The 17,489-nt window shown below is 42.1% G+C and overlaps 1 protein-coding gene across 5 annotated transcripts in view; it reads right to left on the bottom strand.

Moving 5' to 3' along the window:
* The window catches only part of KAT2B (lysine acetyltransferase 2B), a 102,991-nt gene that overhangs the window by 24,137 nt on the left and 61,365 nt on the right, over nucleotides 1-17,489 (bottom strand). For 4 of the 5 annotated variants that reach the window (XM_047737840.1, XM_047737822.1, XM_047737857.1 and 1 more), the window contains 5 exons: nucleotides 16,183-16,374; nucleotides 10,240-10,346; nucleotides 6,007-6,132; nucleotides 3,533-3,678; nucleotides 271-479 (listed from right to left, as the gene is read on the bottom strand). In XM_047737840.1, coding sequence (XP_047593796.1) covers nucleotides 271-479; nucleotides 3,533-3,678; nucleotides 6,007-6,132; nucleotides 10,240-10,346; nucleotides 16,183-16,374 — 780 coding nt within the window. The remainder of the gene's footprint in view (nucleotides 1-270; nucleotides 480-3,532; nucleotides 3,679-6,006; nucleotides 6,133-10,239; nucleotides 10,347-16,182; nucleotides 16,375-17,489) is intronic. The other variant, XM_047737831.1, reaches the window with a different exon arrangement.

Below are 17,489 nucleotides of genomic sequence, written 5' to 3'. Positions count from 1 at the left end.
TCACTGCTATAATGAATGAACCATAGGACAGTCACCAGCAACTTAAAATACAGAGCTTCATTTTATTAACAAAGAAATGTATGAATTCCTGAAAAATTCATCTGACTGCTTTTAGTCGTGGCAATTACCTTGATGTGGCTCTGTATTCCCCAGTGTGACAAGAGGCAGCAGGATTCGGAAGCTGACCCTGGTTTACTTCCACTATCTGAGTGGTTCCCCCTTCATTTAAAAAGTAAATAAGAAAGAAAGAAAGAGCCAAGTCCCACTTACGGGTCAAAGACAAGCCGTGTGATGTACTCTTTTGGCATCCGGGGCAGCTGGTGCGAGAACACATTCTGGAGACCGACCAGCCACATTAGAATCTTCTTGTTGGGTTTCTGGTTCAGGGAATTGCCGACCACATGAAATTCAATCACACCTCTGCGCTCTTCTAGCCTTGCTGCCTCGTCCCTGGCTGAATGTGCCGACAGTAAATTGGTCTGCAGGAGACAGAAAAAATTATACACAACTCCTCTCTTAAGACAATGTGGATGGGACACCTCCATGCTTCTCTGATTTCTTCTAATAAGATACACATTTGTGAATTTTCAGGGACCCAAACAACATACACAAGTTATAAAACGGAAACGGGAGATAAAGCATTTTGAGAGATTAGAGTATCATGTGTATACATGGATATTTGGCTTAGGAGCCATCAAACTTTCCTGTAAAGGGCCATATAGTAAATATAAGGTCTCTGTGGCAACTAGTTAACCCTGCTGTAGTGTGAAAGCAGACATAGACATATATCAACGAATGGTGGCCGGGGAGGGGGTTGTCTGAGTGATTCAGTTGGTTAGGTGTCAAACTCTTGATTTGGGCTGTAAGATCGAGACCTACAGAGAACTCCACACTCAGCAGGGAGTCAGCTTGGGGATTCTCTCCCTCTGCTCCTCCCCCCTACTTGTTTACCTTCTCTCTCTCTCATGAATGAATGAATGAATGAATGAATAAATAAATAAGTGTAGTAGAGCTCCAATAAAACATTTAAAAGGGGAAGGGGGTAGAGTGCCTGGGTGGCTCAATTGGTTACACAACTGCCCTTGGCTCAGGTCATGATCCTGGAGTCCTGGGATGGAGTCCCACATCAGGCTTCCTGCTCGGCAGGGGGTCTGCTTCTCCCTCTGACCCTCCCCCCTCTGACCATCCCCCATCTCATGCTCTCTCATTCTCTCTCTCTCAAATAAATAAATAAAATCTTTTTTAACAAGGGGGGGGCAGGGGTTGAGCAGACCAGATTTGTCCTGTGTACGAACTCCTGGTTTGAGGAATCCCACCTGGCTAAGCTTTACAGGACCCTCAGGGTAACTGAGCCGCAAAATTCCCATCACAGTCCCAACAGTGGCAGTCACATTTATGGTGTTAGTACCTCTTTTTGGAAGACAGTGTTCTGTCTGAGGATATCTGCCGTCCCACTCTCAGCTGCAGCTGGCAGCACAACCTTGTGCCAGCACCTTATTCCCCTGCTCTATTTAATCCACCCAGGGGTATGCGGGTAAATGTTCAACAGTCCCCCAGGGAAGAAAAGCCCCAAATGGGAGCACTTGCTCATCCCACTGGTCTACACAGGCTGCCCAGGTGACCAGGGCAACTGTGGTCAATTTCAAGCTACCAACATATTTAACACTCAGCTCACAAAATTCTTGAAAATTTAACAACTGCCTGTGCAAGCCTGTGCAAGCCTGTACAAGCCAACCTCATTACACTATCAAATCTACCCAACAAATTTTGAAATGTGTGCTGACATCCATACTTCACAGCTGAAAAACCTGAGCTAAACTAACCTGTGAAGTTACTAAACCCTTGAGAGACAAGCCCACAAAAGGTCTACAGTCTTAGATACCAGGACTGGATATCTACCAGGAAATGTGAGGAATAATCTTACAAAGAGGTCTTTCTCTTAAAACATTCTATTCTAGTTCTCTGACTTATCCTCAATACCATAAAATAAGTATCTCAGAAGCATGACAAATTGAAAACTGATGTAGCAGAGCCACACTAAAAAATTTTTAAAAGATACTTTACCAAATAATCTCCAAGCCAGTTCTTTACTTCCTGGAAGCTGTCAGATATGTCTTTTTTCTTTTTTTTAAAGTAGGCTCCAAGCCCAGCGTGGAGCCCAACACAGGGCTTGAACCCATGACCCTGGATCAAGAGTCAAGCGCTTAACTGACTGAACCACCCAGGAGCCCCAGAAATGTCTTAAACTGCCTTGGATGCAATGCAATAAAGGAGCTTTTACCAAAACTGCTTTACTTGAATCCAATCACGAGTAAATAGACAAATCCAAAGGGGTGCTTACATAAAACTAGTGAGCAGGACTCTTTTAACAATGGCACTGCCGTTAAAAAAAAAAAAAAAAAAAAAGGACTGGGTAGCTGTTCTAGATTAAAGGAGACTAAAGAGATGAAGAGAAAGAACCTAAATGCAATTCATGATCCCTGCCTGATCCTTCAACAACAGGAACAAATGCTCTAAGGACATAATATGGTTAACGTGGGGATTCAGATATGGGCTCTCTATACATTAGGCCAGGGGTCAGCAAACTTTCTTATAATGGGGCCAGATACAGTATTTTAGGCTTTGCAGGTCATACATCACCTGTCTTAATTATTCAAATCTGCTCTTGTAGTGCAAGGAAGACATAAATAATGTTTCAATAATATTTTATTTACAAAAACAGCCAGTGGGCCAGATTTGGCTGTAGTTTGCAAATCCATGCATTAGAAAATATAACCTAGCTAAATTTTCTGATAGTGGTAACTACATGGTTACCTGGTACTACATGGTTACATGGTAATGTAAAAGAGTAGTCTTCATCTTAAGAAACAGGAAAATATAGAGGTGAAATGTTATGACATCTATACTGAATTCTGAAATGGTTCAAAATGGTTCATAGGAGAGAAAGACAGAGGTAATACAAATGCAACATGTTAACAGCTGGTGAATCTAAATAAAGAAACTATGGATCTCAGGGATGCCTGGGTGGCTCAGTCAGTTAAGCACTGCCTTCGGCTCATATCATGATCTCAGGGTCCTAGGATCAAGCCCAGCATCAGGCTCCCTGCTCAGTGGGAAGCCTGCCTCTCCCTCTCCCCCCAACAACTTGTGCTCTCTGTCATCTCTCTCTTTCTAATAAATAAATAAAATCTTAAACAAAACAAAACAAAAAAACCAAAAACCATGGTTCTTTATCATGGAATGTTTCTAACATTTATGAGGATTTAAATATTTCCAGATTAAGAGATTAGGGAGGTGGGAGTGCCTTCAACTGTGTGGTATTATTAGTATGTTTCTCTGTAATGTGATATTTTATCAAGGGAATCACCTCTCCACCAGCTTGTCTTGCCCTCCACACCATGAACAGCTGGTTAAACGCAAACCAGGATAGCATAACACCCTCTATCTCAATGATACCACCCCCGTTTCCAAGAGCTGGAGTGGCCAGGAAAACAAAAGGGGTCTACCAGGTGGCTGGGCTGCTCCTGTTTACCCTGCTGACCTCTGGTCCAAGCATTGCTGCAGGGTCTGTGATGGTAGACATGACCTCGTCGATTAATTCCATTGGAATATCCCCCATAACTCGGGGTTTCTTGGCCTCCTCCAAGGCATGAGAGTCATTCATTTTCCTCTTTTCTCCTGTGATGATCAAAATAAAAGGGCAAACAATGGATGATCTTAAACACAAAGCAGGTAATACATGCCCACTAATCTAACTAACTTTCTGTGAACACTGATGGGCATGGAAGTCACTCTCCATTTACCCAGGGAAGGGGCAAGAGCGGAAGATGGGAAAGAAAAAGGAGGAGGTCACAGTAACTGCCAACCACAGATCCATTCTGAATATTTTCTATGATAATTTTTTTTATTTGCTGTATGAGTTATGAAGGCATGTATTTGCTCATATGTGAATGCAAGGGTGATTTCAATTATCATGATTACTAATCTCTACATTTAGTCCCTTTGTGGTCAAAGAACATGGTCCATATGGTAACAAAACACCAAAAATTTTTTAATCTTACTTGAGAATGTAAAATACTACCAATTATTTGTAAATGTGTTGTGTCTTCTTGAAAATAGTGTGATTTTCTGACTTTTAGCAATAATGATCTCTGTACATCCACCAGATTAAGCTTACTAATTATGTTTTCAGGGCTTCTATATCCTTAATGATAGCTGTGTCTGCTTGAACTATGAATTATTCGGAGATGTTGCTTTGAGCCTTCAACTATTTGTGGATGAGGTTATTTCTCTTTGTGGTTAATTCTCTCATGTATGTACGTATGTATACATGTGTGTATGCATAGTATGTGTATATTATGTATACGTGTATATTATATGTGTATATATGTGTATATTATGTATACGTCTATACATATTTGAAATATACAAATGTTTTATCTTGCTGGTGAATTTAGTTTTTTCATTATAAAATAACCCTCTTTATCTCTCACAATGCTTTTTTTGCCATAAAATGATACCTCACAAATGAGCAGGGCCATTCTCAACATGTCACATGCTGGGAAAGGCCATGAAAAGACAAAGAAAATTTTCCTCCTTAGATTATGTGGTGACTTTTTGTCCTTTCTACTATCATGCTTGGCTCCCCCCGCCATCATAATATGAATTTATTTTTATAATTAAAAATTTTAAAATGTTTTAGATGTTCAAATCTAATTATTCCCCATGTCTGAATCCCACTAAGTACATTTCCACAGAGCATTCTCACCATCTTTAGTTAACAGAACAGAACAAGGTAAAGTACCTTATCTATAAGAGAAGCTTTCAAAAACATTATGTCACTTACTAAATGGCTTTTGTTGAGTTCTTGTTTTTGTAACTTTTTTAGTTGTTATTAAAGGTAAATGAGAATATTTTCAGTAATCTGACCAAGAAGCTTTCAAGTTCCATGATTCCCCAAGAGTAATGCTATGAAATACTTATTTTGTAGCTGAGGTTTAGAAGTAGTATGCCCCAGAATTGATACACTGCTAATAGAGTTATGGTAAGAAAGTATCTGAGGCTATATCCCAGCTTACCGGCAAAGAGTTTTGGGACTGATTAGTGATGCCTCCCTCGGAAGTGAGAGAGAGTAAACAGTGTCACATACACTAAATATGTGGTCCCACATTTAAATTTTTCTTCTTTCCCTCTCTTATGCCACTTCTTTAATGTCAAACTTTGGTCATACCCAAGATTTGTTCAATGTCAAGTCTGTGGACAGAAATGCAACCTTCAAAACATTCTGTGACTGTGAAATGCGTGCAGGATTAGGAGATGTTTTTTGCCCACATGACTGATTACATTAGTGGCCAAATTCTTTGCATCCTGGTATCCACACTCTGCCATATGACTTTGTGGTTCTCCCTACAAAAGAAGCAGAGCACATTTCTCCACCCCTTGACTCTGAGTTTGACCATGTAATGGCCTTAGATGACAAAATAAGGCATAAGTGATGCAATACCAGTTCTGAGCCTAGGCTTCAAGAAACTGTATGTATTTCTACTTGTTCTCTGGTGCTTCTGGCCTCTTCAGAAGGACATATTCTGCCCCAAGAAAAAGAAAAGCAGCCCAGGGATCCCAGGAGGAGGATGAGAAGTATGTGGAACGGAGAAGTTCCAGCTTAAGTGTTCTAGCCAAGCCCAGAACAGAGCTCCCGGTCAACAGGGAGACTCATGAGCAAGCCTAGTAAAGACTGAATGAGGTTGGCTGAGATCAGCCACCTTCCAGCAAACACACAGAATGAGTGAGCTACGATAATAAACGACTACAGTTTGAAGTCTCTGCGCTTTGGGTTCCTCTGTTGCATAGCAATAACTAACCAGTATAGCTCAACGTGATTTCCAGCCATTGAAATCCTGGACATGCACAATTTGTAGTTGGTCTAACTCTACCTATGGCACTCCCCAGATAACAGAACTTCTACAGCAAATCACAGCCTCTTCTTATGCCCGGTTAAGAGCTTACCTGGGTTTGCCTCAAGCCCAGAAGAGCCTTTGCAGGAAGGACTGGTGCTCCCTCCATTAGGTTGCTCAAGAGAAGATGAGTTTGAATTATATGAAATGGTCCCAGCTACAGGAGGTGGACTGATGACTGGCCCCAAAAAGAAAAAAAGGTATTAGGTGACTCCTTTCTTAGGCAATAAGGAACCAAGTGCACATGCAGCCATCCCATTCCTGCCTAACACCACAACAAAGTCATCTTCAAAATAAAAGGGTACCTGGCTGGCTCAGGGGATGGAGCATACAACTCTTGATCTTGGGGTTGTAAGTTCAAGCCCCTCACTGGGTGTAGAGAAGACTTAAAAATAAAATCTTTAAAGATTAATTCACTGATTAAAATAAAATAAAATAAAATAGCCTTGGGGCCAATGTGAGGATATAATATAGTAAGTAACAGATTATAGCCCATTGGATAGATCAAGGAGATCTGAGTCCATATTGAAAAAAATAATAAAAGAATAAATAAATAAATAAATAAATAAGTGGGCAAGAAGGTAAAAGTCTTCCTCAAAGGAGAACATCAATAAATAAAAAGGAAGGAATGATGGATGTTAAGGAGGGAAAAACAAAACAAAACAAAAAACATTTGGCGCCAGCATATAATAATTGATTCAGGTTAGAATCATCTGTGCAGGGACGCCTGGGTGGCTCAGTTGGTTGGACGACTGCCTTCGGCTCAGGTCATGATCCCGGGGTCCCGGGATCGAGTCCCGCATCGGGCTCCCAGCTCCATGGGGAGTCTGCTTCTCCCTCTGACCTTCTCCTTGCTCATTCTCTCTCTCACTGTCTCTCTCTCAAATAAATAAATAAAATCTTTAAAAAAAAAAAAAAAAGAATCATCTGTGCAGGCTAAACCTTGGGAGTATAATTTTCATGAAGACAGGATAATTTCAAAGTATCTCTCCACAAAAAAACACTTTATTGCCAAAGGAAAAATGGTTAACGCTACAGCAGAGAAACCATGAAAAGACCACCGTCGCCAAGTGATCAAGCTTATCCCCACAACAAGGAAAAAGGCCAACATCATGTGCCTCATGAAGCGGCACAAAAATTGCTATAAACCACATGACTGAGATAAGAGGCACAATGGAAAGCAGTCCACAGGTTAGATAATAATATTGCATCAAGCTTAAATTCCTTACTTTGATAACTGTGCTGTTGTGAAGTAAGAGAATGTCCTTGTTCTTGGGAGATACCCACTGAGCTCAGTAAAGAGGCATGATGTTTGCAACTTTCCAACAGTTTAGGTAAAAAAAAAAAAAAAAAAAAAAGAGGAGAAGATAAAGCAAATATGGCCAAATGTTAATAAGTAGTGAATCTGGGGAAAGGAGACGTAATATGCAAGATTTCTTGGTCATACTCTTGCAACTTTTCTGTAAGTTGGGAGTGTTTACAAATAAAAAACTTCTCCATTTTGTTTTGTTTTATAAAGCCATTGTAGGAAATAGGACATTGCTTTGCTGATCTGTAGCTAATGGGGTGAGAGCAGATGAAGGACATAGACCTTCTCAGTGGCACTGGTCTCATACAGGACAGAGTAAGGCAGGGCGGCTGGGTGCCCAGAGTGAGTGTTCAACTACGTTTCAACACAGCCACCGTTCAGCCCCCAGAGAACGTTCTGAACAGCCAATAAAGTGATGGAGGCAGTGAATGGAGCAACAGAGACAGCGTTCCATAGCGCTCAGAATACACTTAAGTGCCAGGCTATGTGGCTCCGCTTCCAGGATACAGGTCTTCTGAATCTCAAAGTGCACTGGAGGGATTCCACACAAAGAGGAACTCCGGTGACTCTGAAGACGTCTGAGTATCTGAGTATCTTGCAAAACTTCAGAGCCATCATTACAAATGTCATTTATCACAGCTGCAGAGACGTGCAGACATGCCAATTAAGTAGATGATTACACTCTTCCTTCCCCCCAGAGAACACACTGCAATTACAGAAGAACAGGAAAAGGCAGTCTGCTTCTGACAGCTTTGGGTAGTATTAAAGAGGACAATACAGCTCAACTGGGTTACAACCTTCGTCACAGAATAAATGTGGAATCCCGAGTCAAGAGACAACGTGTACCTTCTCCATCCTGTGCTACGGCACAGAATGTGCTGGAAGCCAAACAGACTGGGAAGCACTTTGAGCAGGCAAGGGTCAAGGGGAGTTTTCAGAGAGGGAGAGGAATCCTCTTGGGAATAGCCTCCAGAAAAGAACAAAGCCGACCCTGCTGTCAACTTCAGTTGTCAGCTTTGCTGTCCCCTGCCCAAAGGAAGACGCTGTGTTCTTCACAGGTTCCTCCCACAGGCATTTGCCTGCACGTCTGCAGCACATGCCAGAGCAGTACTGCGGGCTGGTGGCTAGAGTCCAGCTCTTCACGAAAGGAAGCAGTTAAGGAATCCCACAGCTCTGCCTGTGGACCCACCTGGTGCTCTTCTCACAGCTTCTATTTCTCATCTACATAAAGGGGATAATAATACCCACCTTTCAGGGTTTGTGCTAAGGCTTTCATATGAAGCAAACTTCATAGAGAAGCACTTAACGGAAGTATGTTGTTATTATTATTGTGGAAAACGGTCTCTCACCCAGGAGTCAAACTCAGAGGAGACAAGGCTTATAGAAAAACAGGGTTAGGATAGCAAGAGTTAAGTGCTGTATGACAGAGCAGTTCTCAAATACTGCTGCACATCAGAATCAGCTGGGGAGCTTTTAAAAGTCTCAATGTCTAGGCAAGACCAATTATATCACTCTTTCGGGAAAAGCCTCAGCAATCAGTATTATTTTAAATCATTACGAGTGACGCCACAGGGCAGCCAAGTTAAGAGAACCAAAGATAAGATATATTCAAGGTTCTGTGAAAGTTTGGAAGAGTATGGGAGGCACGGGAAGAGTAAGGAAAGGGTTTGTGGGAGAGATGTCATTTGAAAACCAGATGAGATCAAGATAAAGTGAAGAGCACAGGGACAGAGAGCGCAATGCAGGGGATATGCCCAGCCACACAGAGAACACGTCCTGACCATGCTAAAAACGCAAGCCTCTAAAAACGAGAATTCAAACAAAAAGGATCTGATCCAAGCCAAACTACCTCATTCCCTAAGTACTCTGCTTGGTAGGGATTTAATTATATCTGCATCCAAACTTGGGCTCTAGATGAAAAAAAATATTTTTTTAATCACCTTCTCAAATGTATTACGTGGAGTGAAAGAAGAAGTCAGACTCAGAAAATGGTGTACCATACGATTCCATTCATATGACATTCTAGAAAAGGCAGACTCCAGGAACAAGAGCAAGACCAGTGGTTGCCAAGGCTGGAGGCAGGGCAATGAACGGACGACGGAGGGTTACAAAGGAGTTTTCTGGGGTGAGGCCACTGTTTTGTATTTTGATGGCACTGGTGGTTATACAGGTGGTTATACAGTGTGTGTTTGTCAGAATTCACAGAACCATGTACTCAGGAAGGTGACTTTGACTATAATTTTTTTTTTTTTTTTTTTTTTTGCTGGAGGCAAAAATACTACACACTGAGCTAGATAAACTAAAAACTGACATCGAAATTCTGCAGTCTCCTTCCCTGTGGCCACATACAAATGACTGCTTTGGCCTGTCTTGCTAAACTTCTCCAGAGTCTTCCTAGTGTCAAAGGCCGCAATTCAGATCCTCTCTCTGGGATCGGTGTGACTCCAGAAATCTCATGTCTCTTCTTTCGTCAAAAAATACCAGCCGATGCCACTCAATGCAATGCCAAGGGTGCTCTGGCCCCACCGGGAAGCATCTCATGACCTGAGACTCAAGACTGCTCCTCTCCACTCACCTCCCTACCTTGATCCATGATGCACCACCCACCAGACACCACGGATTCACAAAGCAGACCAAGACCGGATTCCCAGGCATATCTGGCCATGGACGGAGACCTTATGTGTCTTTAAAAAGAGCAAGCATTTGACTACACAGCCAAGCTGTGTGGTATTTTACACCTCTTATAAAATTATAATGCGCAAGCTAAGCAAACCCACTAGTACAAGGAGGAGTTGGTTTTAACTTATTTGCACCTGCGCTCCTCATTAACAGAGATGCAGATGCAAGATTTGCCAGTGTGTTACTTTTTTGCTGGCTCTGTTCTTCAATGTTTTGACGAAAAAGGCAAATAAATGCAGAGTGAGCTGTGACTAACATTTCCTGATTGTTCTCGAATTTATGCAAAAAGAAATTTACCTGTTTGGATTCCTAGCTGGCTGGTTCTGGAAGAGGCTGAGAGAAAATCCTGATCCCAGATAGGAGAGTTTTGACTATAAACTTCTTCTTCTAACATGGACAGGAACCTAGGCACCAAGAGTAAAAGCAACAGTAAGATAAAAAACTAATGCACTACCAGAGGGAGAAAAGCCCTAACCATCTATGGCAAGCACCCCAACATCACCATCTCACTTTCAACTCAGAAAGACGCTCATGAATGATGACTCGGATGATGATCTGTGGACGCTCCAGGATATTCAAATTTTAAAAATGCATTTCTACAAATTTATTCTCTTCTGATTCTGCATGGTTTGACATGATAGACTGCACAGTGTTCCATCAGTAGGAATGCACTGCACTGAGTACTCCTCATCCTCAGAGCAAGATTTCCATCATCTGGGACACCTGGGTGGCTCATTGGGTTAAAGCCTCTGCCTTCGGCTCAGGTCATGACCCCAGGGTCCTGGGATGGAGCCCCACATCCGGCTCTCTGCTTGGCAGGGAGCCTGCTCCCTCCTCTCTCTCTGCCTGCCTCTCTGCCTACTTGTGATCTCTGTCAAATAAATAAATCTTTAAAAAAAAAAATTTCCACCACCTATGTAGCTGTCATTACCACTGTCATTGTCCTTCCCAAAAGCTAACAGTTATCAAGTGCTTGCCATGTGCCTATACTCTTCTATGAACTTCTTATCAAATCCTCACATCAAACCAAAGAGCCACATATTTTATTTTTATTATCACACATGTATATAACTCTTACAAACACTGTTCTAAATGGTTGATGTATTATTAATTCAGGTAATCTTAACAAACCTATGACACAGAATCCATTATTTTACCCATTTTACAGAGGAAAAAAACTTAAAGCACAGATATTAAATCACTGGCACAAAGTTCCACAATTAGTAAATTACAGGGCTAGGATCAGATTGTGGTTGATTACTATGTTATATTTTTTGTCAAGTTATAAACCAAATGGATCTGAAAGTTTGGGGACCCACAAAAATCACCTGGAGATCTTGTTAGAAATATAGATAGCCAAGCTCTACCTGGGCTTACTGAAAAGGAGTCCATAAGAACAGGCCTAGATAATTAAATTTTGATGAAGTACCTTAGACTTATGTACACAAAAATTAAAGAATTATGATTAAAATACCAATACAAATCTATACATCTGGTACTGGAATACCTTTCTACAAGCCTCTTTTTAAGGCACATACATTCTAGTGGAGGAATTAAAAAAAAAAAAAATGGCTAAGAACCTGGGCTCTAGAATCCACTGGCCGAGCTCACCACTCAATTTCTGTGATCCTTGAAATTCTTAGCTTTCCTCTTTCTCAGATTCCACTTCCATAAAACAGAAATATCAACAGTAATTCCTGCAAAGGTTCACAGTAAGAAATAAGCTAATGTTCAACATAAAATGGTGCCTGACCCCCATGTAAGTGCTCCATTCATCCATTCAACAGATACTGGCTGGACGTCTACCCTGTGCCAGGCACTGTGTTAGGTGCTGTGAAGACCGAGTGAACATCTTGCCCTCATGAAGATCACGCTGCAATGATGTAATAAAGGTTGAATATGATGAGTTCACTATCCTGTATCTGAAATTCTGAACCCCAAAAGCTCTTAAAAAAAGATCTTCCATGACCCATTTCATAACAATCTGATCTGAACATACATAAAACTATTTATAGTTTCTACGATTATGAGTAGATATGATTTAGAGGGACAGTCCCCATCCCTAGAACTGTGATATATAATATATGTGTCATGTTACCTCTACAAAATATTTTAAATCTTGAATTCTGAAACACCAGTATCAAGGTTTTGGACAAGTGATCAAGGATCAGTATCATCATCATCATTATCCCTATCATTAAAAGTACCACAATTCTTCTCACCTATCAATGCCTGCACGATTTTAAATGATTTCAGGGGTGGGAGATGTTTGTTTGTTGAAGTGAAAATAGACAGGGAAAGGCCCGAGGGGTCTTCTTACTTGCTGCTCAGATTAAATCTCAGATTCAAGAACAAGGTACCATTTGAATGAGTACCTACCCATACACGATAGTTTAATTCACGGTTTACAGAAACTGCATGAGTCACTTCTACTTCCAACCAAGCCACCATTATGCTACATGTTAAAACATTTTGGTATGTTTCTTACCAATCACAGAAAGACTGACAGCAGTAGGAGGTAAGAGCCTTACTGAGATCACATTGTGATCTTGCTGAGGAGGAAGAAAGTGCTTGAGGCCTTTTCTCCCCTTCCTATTTTACACAGCCCTCAAGATTTCTGCAACGGCCCTTCATCACAGAAGTAAATTTCTTTTCCTTTTCTAGGCTCCTTCTCTAGCAGTAATTGTATGATCAGAACACTCTTTCACAAAGCCTTGCAGAGACTCACCAAGGAAGAATGCCATTACTAATTTAGGAAAAATATTCTATATATCTGTGTGTGTGTGTTTTATCTATATATATGTAAATATAGTTATTATAATAAAGAATAGTTTCATGCAATGACATGAGAGAGGGCGAACTTTGTGTATAGATACAATTCAAAACTGTATGCAGAATAAAAGAACAATCCATGGCGTAAAACAAAAATCTCTAAAAACACTAAAAGTAGTTCAGAGTGGTAGGGCTTTGGGAGGAATCTTTTGCTTCTTTGTTTTCTCTTAACCAAATTTTCATCAGCATGCACGTTTATTTATCACTTTTAGGGTAAAATATAGACGCTGAACCTTTCTAATAACAATCTTGTAAGCTGGTAGATGGGAGGAAAGGCACAAGTTTTGTTTTTGTTTATTTACATACTGATTTTTTTTAAAGATTTATATAGTTGAGAAAGAGAGCACAGGAGCAAGTGCAAGGTGGGAGAGGGGAAGAGGGAGAAAGAGTAAAGCAGACTCCCCACTGAGAGATACAGGACTAGATCCCACTACCCTGAGATACTGACCTGAGCCAAAATCAAGAGGCAAATGCTTAACCGAATGAGCCATCCAAGTACTCAAGGAAAGGCACAAGTTAAAGCCAAGCGGACGGAAGAAAGGGCCCATATGAAGAGGAGGAAGATAAGGATGTGAGCCCTGCAAATGCATGTGAGAATCACAGCGACCTCGGGGAGTGGCGTGCGGTCAGGCACAGCTCTCACCCTGAGCCGGCACCCAAGACTCCACCAGCACATTAAGCTTCCATGTGCGTGATTCTGCTGCCAAGGCTAGAGGTATAAATCCCCATCAGCCTCCATGTTGTCATATTCAATGACAAGGGATTTAAAAGGAGAAGTGGGTGGTAGCTTTACCCTACCATTAGTAATAGAGAAGAGAAAAAAACCAGCACTGACTTTTTAACTCAATAGCATAAGCATGCCAGAACTATGGGATGAAGGAACATAACACACTATAATTAGCAAATATCTGCAAGAAGCAAAATGAATTGCTTTGGGGGGGGGAAAAATCCTGTTACTTTGTAAGGTAATTAAAATTTCTCTTTAAGTACCATAAAAGGTGGAGCAGGGGGGAGGGTCCTCTTTGTGCCTTGGCTTAAAGACACAGAATGACAACTATAAAAATATAAAATGCTGCTTATGTGGCAGATGTAATAGAGAAATAAGAAAATTGCTCTCGGGTGCCTGGGTGGCTCAGTTGGTTAAGTGTCTGCCTTCAGCTTAGGTCATGATCCTAGAGTCCTGGGACTGAGTCCCGCATCAGGCTCCCTGCTCAGTGGGAAGTTGCTTCTCCCTCTGATCCCCTCTCCTATCATGCTCTCGCTCTCTCTCTTTCTCTCTCTCAAATAAATAAATAAAATCTTTAAAAAAAAAAAAAAGAAAAGAAAACTGCTCTCAATCTTGAAGGAAAGCAGCTCAGACCAGTGAAAAGGCAGCTACTAGATACAAGAGCATGCGTAAGAGATCCAAACCCACTTAGGGGCAACACCCAAATGGCAGCTCCAGTACTTCTGAACCTTCTTCCCTGGAGAATACCAAAATGTTCCTATCATGCCTCAGTCTCAGGAACCGGCTGCCTGAAGAAAACACTGAAACTCGGGATGCTAGGATTTATCTGCAAATATTGGGCGTTCAGCTAAAGCTCACCAGAACTACCCATGACATGACATGACATCTTCTACCCACAGTTTAGGATTTGTGTTAAACTGCAAAGGAATTTACAGTTAATTTCTAGCAAAAAAATATTTTTATGGTTGTTTTGGACCTAACTTATTCTTAAAAATTAAAGCTATCTTTCCTGAGAAATAAACTGGGTAATCCAATTAACAGTAACTTAATCATAAAAATCTAGCTTCCCTACTAAAACAGGGCATCATCAGTACTTGGTTAAAGAATGTAATACCTCCTCTCTTAAATGTTCTTCTCTGGGGCGCCTGGGTGGCTCAGTGGGTTAAGCCTATGCCTTCAGCTCAGCTCATGATCTCAGGGTCCTGGGATAGAGTACCACATCAGGCTGTCTGCTCAGCAGGGAGCCTGCTTCCCCCCTCTCTCTCTGCCTACCTCTCTGCCTACTTGTGATCTCTCTCTCTGTGTCAAATAAATAAATAAAATTTTAAAAAATAAATAAATAAAAATAAATGCTCTTCTCAGGGCACCTGGGTGGGTTAAAGCCTCTGCCTTCGGCTCAGGTCATGATCTCAGGGTCCTGGGATTAAGCCCCACATTGGGCTCTCTAGGCTCAGCGGGGAGCCTGTTTCCCTCTCACTCTCTGCCTGCCTCTGATCTCTCTGTCAAATAAATAAATAAACAAATAAAATCTTTAAAAATAAATAAATAAATTGGGGCACCTGGGTGGCTCAGTGGGTTAAAGCCTCTGCCTTCGGCCTAAGTCATGATCCCAGGGTCCTGGGATCAAGCCCCACATCGGGCTCTTTGCTTGGCATGGATCCTGCTTCCTCCTCTCTCTCTCTGCCTACCTCTCTGCCTACTTGTGATCTCCCTCTCTGTCAAATAAATTTAAAAAAAAATTTTTTTTTAAATAAGTAAATAAATAAATAAATGCTCTTCTCTACACCAGCAGTTCTCAATGGTGTGGAAAACAAAGTCTCTATCGAACCCAGAAAGCCCTTTCCAATGATATCTTCTGCCTCCTTCACCAGAAGCGCTGGTCTAGGCAGAATGCCGCCCACAGACAAGTCGGCAACTGCACCCTCAGCCCCTCATGAGCAGTCAGACTTTTAGTTTAAATTTTTGGTTCTTAGCACTGAAAATGCATTTCCCAGGCCAAGAGTCCAGCACTGAAACTTCTGATTCATTTAAACACATTTCCTTCATCTGAAAAATATTTAAGTGATTATTTCTGTTATGAGCTCTTGCAGGTACAAGAAGCAAGGTGCACAAGAGTTCCGTACATTATACAAAAAACTGAGCAGAGAGACATGAAGATCATTCCGAAGGGAGCCTCTCTATTCCGGTCCAGCCCTGCTCTTGGAGTCTAGTTCACAAAGAGCGAGGGGGCAGGCTAACTGTAGCTGAGGCAGGAGTGATTCACCAGGCTTCGAAAGCGCTGGAGATGTGGGATGGGAAAAAAGATCCACTTGAGTTGTCCTGCAGAGTAGATGGAAACTGCTCCGACCACTCCCCCCATCCTCCTCTAGCTTCCCGGCAGCTAAATACACCAAACAAAGCACTACCCCATTGAGAGACCCAGAGACCAGGATCCAGGTGGGATGAGCTGGGGCCAAGGGAACCATGTCTGCAAGCAACACAAATTCATGCCAACAACAGATACGCTCGCTGTGCAATACCAAAAAAGACCCACAAGGGGAGCTGAGAAGGAGAGGGTCTCTTCTTCCTCTTCCCTGGGATGCCTTTGCTGGCATTCCTGATCTCCTTACTGATACAGGCTTCGGTGTGTGTTTATCAATCACAAGCTCCAGGATCAAAGACCAGCAAGGGTGCTCTCTTACTTTGGAAAATGGGTGAGGATTAGAGTTCGTTTTTCAAGTGGCAGTTTGTCTTTCTCCTGTCTCGCTTGTTCCAGGAGTTGTCGTCTCATGACTGTGAAGACTGAGCGCAGCAGTGTTCTCCCAAACACCTGGGTGGTTTCATACCGAGGTAGACTGTCGCAGAACTGGGGCACGTTGCAGTAACACAGCCACCTGTGATAAGAGGGGACAAGCACCATCAATATCCCTTAAATGCCCAGGTCCTCTGACATGTCTGATGACGGTGACTCTCCCACCAGTAACCACAGCAGAAGAAACTAGATCTCAGTGATAAGTAGTAGTATCCCTGCCAGCTAAGGAAACTTGGGAATTAGAGGAGCTCGCCTGTATACAAACACTAGGGTCCAGTTCTAGGAAAACCATCCCATACTGCAGCATCACGCAGTGAGTCCTGTGGTCAGACAGTCCTGGGGTCAAACCCCTGCTTTGCCATGACCTTGAAACTGTAATTATGTTCTTAAGTCTCTACGTCCTTATCTGTAAAAGAGGGACAGCAATAATACCTACTTTGTTGGGTTGGCACACTCATGCCAGGAGATAACTGTATGGAGAATACACACTGTAATTCAAGTTTCTGGTACATAAATTGTAGTTTAAATAAAAGAAGAAATTAAAGGGGAAGCTGAGGAAGTCCCGTTTGTGAAAGACTCAGAATTCCACCAACTCGTTCTCTGAGTAAAATTTAAAATGCCTACACAGCACTCACATACCCCTGAAGCTTTGGTGGGAAGATAAAGATCTTCAAGACTATTCAAAACTCAGTCAAAACGCAGGAAGTAATAAGCTTCACCATCTGTCGCTTAGGTACATTTTCAATGACTCAGTCTCCAACCTAAAAATGCACTTCAGCATTACAGAAAGTTGGATGAGTGCCCAGGCCCAGAGGGAAACCAGAGGCTTTCTTGAGATCTGACCACAGTCCTGGGGTACGCTGGCTATGTAGGGTATACAATGTAGAAAGCTCCCTCAGCCAAGAGGAGCTGGAGAATGAAAGTTTATTCAAAATCAGCCCTCTCTCTTTATGGTCGGCCAGGATGCAAGGTCTCAAATTCCCAGGACCCAGTCCCATCCCTGTAGAGTGGGGGTCAGAGGATGGCACCAGACCAGGGCTCAGAACCTCAGAAGATCCTTATTCCTTGGTAGCAGAGCCAAACATACTTTTCCAGGACAGGACTGCTTTCTAAAAATGAACACCTCTGCTCTCTGTGTGCCTTCCTGATCTTTACAGTGGGAGAGAGGGCTCAGAGGGGCCCAAACTGCAAATGGGA

This window comes from Lutra lutra, chromosome 1 (genome assembly GCF_902655055.1).
Source record: "Lutra lutra chromosome 1, mLutLut1.2, whole genome shotgun sequence".
NCBI classification, from domain to species: Eukaryota; Metazoa; Chordata; class Mammalia; order Carnivora; family Mustelidae; genus Lutra; species Lutra lutra.
Note: the sequence above shows the minus strand (reverse complement) of the source record. Positions and strands in the feature narration are given on the sequence as shown.